Below are 6,320 nucleotides of genomic sequence, written 5' to 3'. Positions count from 1 at the left end.
AATAAGTATAAGTAAGTATATTCGTAGTAGAATGTGTGAGGATCTGTTCACTATTAATGTAGAAAAAATCACTCCTGCTGCAGAATAAATGTTGTCCACAAGAGGGCAGAGTTTACAAAGTATTATCTGTGTGAGCAGATTTCAAAGCTTGACAGATACTGTACACAGCAAGTGTGGCAGGTACAGTATGAAATATGGTGTTGTTTACAGACTGATGAATATACAAAACGCAGGTCCATCATGACCATAAACAATAAATAGGCAAATAGAAGATGAATTAAGGATACTGTTAACAATGGTACATGTATATAACACATGTTGTGTTGTGGAGGGTTTCATGTATGTGAACAAATAACTTAAAAAACAAATGTCAATGCTCACTTTGAATACAGTAGATCTGTAACATGAAACCTAAAAGGGGCAGCATATTTCTGTATGGCATGTATAAAGTGCCACAAGGCTGCCTGACATCTTATTTTGACTTAACGTACTCTATTGTTCAAGTTCACCTTTACAAGAGTGCCCACACACAAACAGACATTGACGCTGCCTAACGCAGAGGAGAGATATGAAGCATAATCACATGTTGTATTTAACTGCGATCCCAAGCGTTTTATGATGATGACCGTAAGAGACACAATGTTTCCAGAAGCCACTAAGGAGGGCCATCAGGTCACTATTTCACAGCATGTGACAGGATATTCTGCCGCTTCAGCAGCCAGCAGTGAGCACACATTAAGCTTTGCTAACTAGACTGCACTAAACACATTCACCCACATACTGACACATTCACTGTAACTGACCCTGTCTGATGTGCACTGTCCTGTAATGTATCAACAGCAATTAACCTTTTGAAATGTTATTTACTTACACTGCAAAAGCAAATGAAAGGTAGATCTGACGGCTAGACCATATGGAACACACTCACCTTTCCATTCCCCCATGTAATTTCATAGCTGCTCATTTATATTATTTATATCAACACACAAGCTGTTGAGAGATTGTTAATAAAATGAGCTAAAAAATTGCTGCCATAAAATCATTCGCTTCCTTTTCTTACTCAGCATGTGCAGATTAAATGTCTCTAGTTCCTTAACCTACAAAACAGGCCATTGTTCTTTAAGTTCACAGTCATGTTTCCACTTTTAAACCTGCATTGACATATTTTGTTGCCACATGAGGAACCAGAAACAAACTGCCACTGCCACATTATAAAGTTGAGGGCAAACATGCTACTCATGCAGCAGACAGAGAGTTGTAACATTAGCATCCGTTCATGTTTCTGCCCACATGAAGAATGTAGGTCCTGAACGCAATCTACTTTTAGCTTTTTTTTGGTACAATAACAACTGATCTGTCTCTTTAGCTGCTAAATGCTCCACTCTGTTCACAACTAGGACTGGACCCGAACATTTTACTATTCGGATATTAGTTTGGTATTCGGTTTTCAATTTACTGCAAAATGTAATTTGAAAGTGAGTTTTTTAAATAGTCTGCATACAGTCTGAAAAATTTTAACAACATTTAAGTATCTGTGTTTAAATTGATTACAGTTGTTGGAGGAGCTGAAATAAAACTACTAAATGCTGTTGAGCAAAAATTCAAGTAAATGTCTAAAAATTAAATCTAATGTATTTTAACCTGCCAATTGCAAACACATTCTTATTGCACCAGATTGTGGTCTTACATTCATCTCTATGTCTTATATCTGTAGGTAATATATTTTAACTCTTCAACTATATTTATAAATGATCAGTTAATAAATAATACAGAATTCAACTTAATCATGTTAAGTTATTGAAACTTGTCCCTGCTCTGGCTCAGGTTCTTTTCTTTAAAGATAAGTGTCCATAGTCTCTAAACATAACCTGACTCTCGCCAGATGAATGCAGTTCCACCTTGCTTCCGCCTTGACTCCGCCTAGCTCCACTCAACCATCTGGGATCGTTCCATAGGAAAGTGATTTCAGGTGGATGTTCATGATTTGTTCACTCTATAATCAATTTTCATGTGGGTAATAAATGAACAATTATTCTATAATAGTGTGATATTAAGCCAACATGTTTACCAAAATAACATGAAAACATGCCGTTAATGTGTAAATAAAACAAGGTAATATTGTGATATTTATTGTTTCAATATGATCAAACATACAAAAATATATTAATTATATTACAGCTGGTGAATGTAAGGGATGTAAACAACTGATAAGACTCATGCAGATCCTTTCTGCCCTTTGCATCCTCACATATGTGTTCTTAAAACATAAATAAAAATTACAAAATAAATGTGTACAGGTTGTTCTCCTTTGACTACCTCTCCGTCTTTGGTTTTACCATAGCATTACATAATGCACATAAGGGTATTAAATGTTTAATCTGTCTGTTTTGAATACAAAAAAAATATACATAGTAAACAGCTTACAAGTACAATTTCTCCACCAATAACAATGTTCTTATCTCATGACAAACAGGGCATTCATGCCTTGCTGCCAATCTGCTTGTAGAGAACCATCGAAACCACCATGGCAGCAATCTGTAAAGACATCAACACATGATCTAAACACAGTGTAATGGATCTGAGATACAGGTTATAGACTGAATGAAGAGTACAAACATGCAATATGTCACAACTGAACCCTTTTCATATTTATTAGATAAATACATTATAAAGTCATTCATATTTAACAGCCTATATTTAGGGTTTACTCTTTTCCCTTACTCTATAATCCAATCTATGCAAAACATTTGCATGAAAATAGGTCGTACCACCATGTTACACCAAAATCACATTCCTTAGTGGCCATAACCTCATATTATCACATGCACTCAAACTCTGAGTCAAATAGATATGTTATATTTTGCTCCACAGTTGTGAGCTCAGAAATCTTTTTTTTTCCAAATTAAAAATAACTATATTATGATAATTACTCAACCCTGTAAAAATTAAACCTACAATAACTAAATGTTTTGTCTCTTGTGGACACAACATTGACATTTTCAGTTGATTCCTTTCCTCTAAGTAAATTCAACTATTTCCCAGCATAAGTTGCCATAGTAACTGAGCTTGAACTATGTCGAAATTGCTTCATGCAAAACGAATCAAATGAAAATGAGTCAGACTAATCAAGATAAGCCTGGCTAATTTGGTAAACTCACTTTTTGGAACAGCCATGTGCTTGGTAAGAGGTTTCTTATTAACAACGCCAGCAGTTACTGAGCAACAGCATCATTCATTTTGAGTCGTGTTTCAGTTCATCTCATGAATATGAATATTCACTCTCCTTTTTGCTCTGTTTACTGACTCCTGAGGGAAATATTTGTCTCTTTAGCTGTTAAATGCTGCGCTATGATTACCAGCAAGTCTTTAACTGTGTCTGTCTGTTTGGTGCTGAGTCAGTAGTGTACAACACTATGAGAGCGGTGGGAGTGAACCATAACAGTAAAGTTGCAGATCAGACAGCTAAACAATGAGCTGAAACGCTTTATACAGTAAAGCTGAGCGGAGCTGCAGATTTAGGTGATAATTCTCTGTAGGTTCATCACTACAAACAACAACTTTCACATTGTCAGGATTTGTCACACTGTCATTTGATAAATTGTTATTGTACAAATATCTATTATAGCTCATTTAAAGGTGACAGTGTTAAACAAATCATCATTATCATAAGGCATTACAATAGATAAAGTATTTTAAAAAATGACAATTTAAGGGCATTTCATTAAGATACCACTCTATAAAAGTAACTGTGTGGCCGAAGAACCCAGCACTCTTCTAGACTGATGGCTGTATGATATTGATACCTCAAGAGCAGCGATTCCAAGAGCAACAGCTGCAATGATCACCGCATGTTGCTCTATCAGCTGAATCAGCATTTGAAAGCAGCCATCAATCTTCTGTAAGAGAAACAACAAGTAGTTTTTTAAGCAGAGATGAGTGTAAATGTTGCAATTCACATTGCACTTTATACATGAAGTTAAACCAAAAGTAATGTCTCGTACTGAAAGTTTTGCCTCATGTGTATTGCATACGCCCACGGTGATGGTTGCATTGCAACATGTTGGTGGATAAATATCTTGTCCATGGTCATTGTAAAAAGGGGAACCATCAAAATCTGTGTAGTTCTTGACTCCACAGCACTTAAACTAGAACGAAAGCACAAAGTGTTAATCCCAAATCTTAACAAAAACAAGTCAAAAGTCTTATCTGCATCGCTGTGATGCTATAGTGAAGACAGATGTGTTGATAATGAAAATATTTAAAATATATTAGTAAAATAGGCTTTACATTTTTCACTTTCCAATGAAATTTCACAAAGGACGACAGGTTAGTTCATCAGCATAGATTATAATTTTAAGAAAAGTGTTTCTGTCCTGCAGATCCTCAGAGTATATTCAAGAAATCAAATTGTTAGTCTTGGCTGATCAAACGTTGTTTAAAATGTGTCTATACCTCAGGACGTTGTATTCACTCAAAAGATACATTTAAAATGAAGCACCTGCTCCATGGTGCCATTCCAGAGAGAGGTGAAACTGGCACTGCCTCCATACTCAGCTTCAATGCTTTTAATAACTTCATCCTCCAGCTTCTCAAAAACCTGATCAGCCTGCGAAAGGACACGGTTGACAGTCGTTTAACATTTACCATCTTCAGCAAAACTATTCAAACTAATTCTCACCACTGGCGATTATACATCCTGTTTTGCTTTTGAGAACCACTTACCAAATCCTCAAAGACAAGCAGCACCACAGCTCCAGCAACCTCGATGAGGAAGATAATCAGCACAATGCTAAAGAACTGGATGGGAGAAAACGATAAATAATACCATAAATATCTCATTGCAAAGCATTTGACTGGTAGTAGAATAATGTATCCATAAAAGTCTCACCAACAGAGTGAGAAACAGGCCTGGACAATTAGCATTTAAGCAGATGTGAAGATCGTAGAAAGACAACAAAAATGCTAAAATATTTAACAGCTTCCACTCAGAGCCACCACATTCAAACCAGGGCTGAATGATAGCTTCTTCTTTTTTTTACTTCTCTGGTGAAATAACCTTCAAACTTCCAAATAGTCATACTTAATCTGATATAAGATTAATACAAATCTTAAATCAGATTATTTTATTTAATTCTGATCCATTATGTTTTGGGTAAAAAGTTTTCCGATCTCAACAACGAAAATTGTGACATTATTTTAAACATAGAGAAGATCAGATATGTTGTTTCCATTTTTAAAAAATGAATTCCTTCTTCTATCAAACAGCACTCACCGTCAGCAGCATACACCTGCTCTCCCTGACAGCTCCACAGCAGCCCAGAAAGCCAATGACCAGCAGCACAGCCCCAACCGCGATGAGCAGGTAGCTGACGTTGACCAGCTGGGATAACCCAGACGGAGCACCCTCCACACTATCCAGTATACCCAGCAGGGAACCACTGTCCACCTTCACCCACACTCCCAAACCCAGGATGGCTGCACCTGCCATCTGCACAACGGGTGAAAAAAAAAAAATAAGGGGAAGAACCAAATTAAAGGATCAAATGTTCAAAGTATTTTTCCCTGAGTCGAGTGCTCTTTGAAACCTACGCCCTTGAATTTGCGGGCAGGACAGTTTTCTTGACAGTGATATCTATCAAATGTCTCCCCTCTCCCCTTGTTCTTTTGCCACTTTAACTGCAAAGATAGCCCTAATCCATCTCTTACTCAACACAAGGCTGGACGAGGCTCTTGGGAACATAGCGACGACCCCAAATTATACCATTGCCCTCATGTTTGTAGCCCATATAAATATGAAACTACAGCAGCGGCCGGCTAGCTTAGCTACAGTAGACTAAAAGGGGAGGGTTTAACAGCTAGGCTGGCTCTGACCAACACTAACTATTTCCACCTATCAACACCTCTAAAGCTCACTAATTATCACCTTGTATCTTGTTAGTTTAATCCATTTAACAGACATGAGAGTGGTATCGATTTTGTGGTATAGCTCTAAGAAGGTGAGTAGGCTAAGTGTATTTCCAAAAAATGTAAAACTATTCCTTTCAGCTATCACTGAATATAGGAACTACACAGCTACTGTACGTTTTTCCAGGGTTAGCCGTAAAGGAGAGTTTAAGACAAAGCCGAATGGAATAGCTTGAACCGTATGATACATTATGTTTATTCTGTAATATGTACTCTCTAGTCTGTTGAGACTAGGCCACCATGACATAGACCTGGAAAGCAGAAGCAGAAAAGAAATAGTTTTCTTTTTTCCAACTTACAAAGATGGTGCCATTGAAGATAAACATCATAATTTTGAGAAAGCCGGAGCAACACAT

The 6,320-nt window shown here is 36.9% G+C and overlaps 1 protein-coding gene across 1 annotated transcript; it reads right to left on the bottom strand.

Annotated features, from left to right (window-relative positions):
- Window positions 1–2,478: 2,478 nt before the first annotated feature.
- On the bottom strand, window positions 2,479–6,320 carry LOC310963259 (tetraspanin-1-like; the record flags this gene model as incomplete). The annotated part of the gene is made up of 7 exons (XM_083935982.1): window positions 2,479–2,535; window positions 3,804–3,896; window positions 4,002–4,145; window positions 4,499–4,606; window positions 4,723–4,797; window positions 5,273–5,488; window positions 6,264–6,320. The coding sequence occupies 7 exons, from the start codon at window positions 6,318–6,320 to the stop codon at window positions 2,479–2,481; spliced, it is 750 nt and encodes a 249-aa protein (XP_083792108.1).

This window comes from Echiichthys vipera (genome assembly GCF_963691815.1).
Source record: "Echiichthys vipera genome assembly, chromosome: 2".
Lineage (NCBI taxonomy): Eukaryota > Metazoa > Chordata > Actinopteri > Perciformes > Trachinidae > Echiichthys > Echiichthys vipera.
Note: the sequence above shows the minus strand (reverse complement) of the source record. Positions and strands in the feature narration are given on the sequence as shown.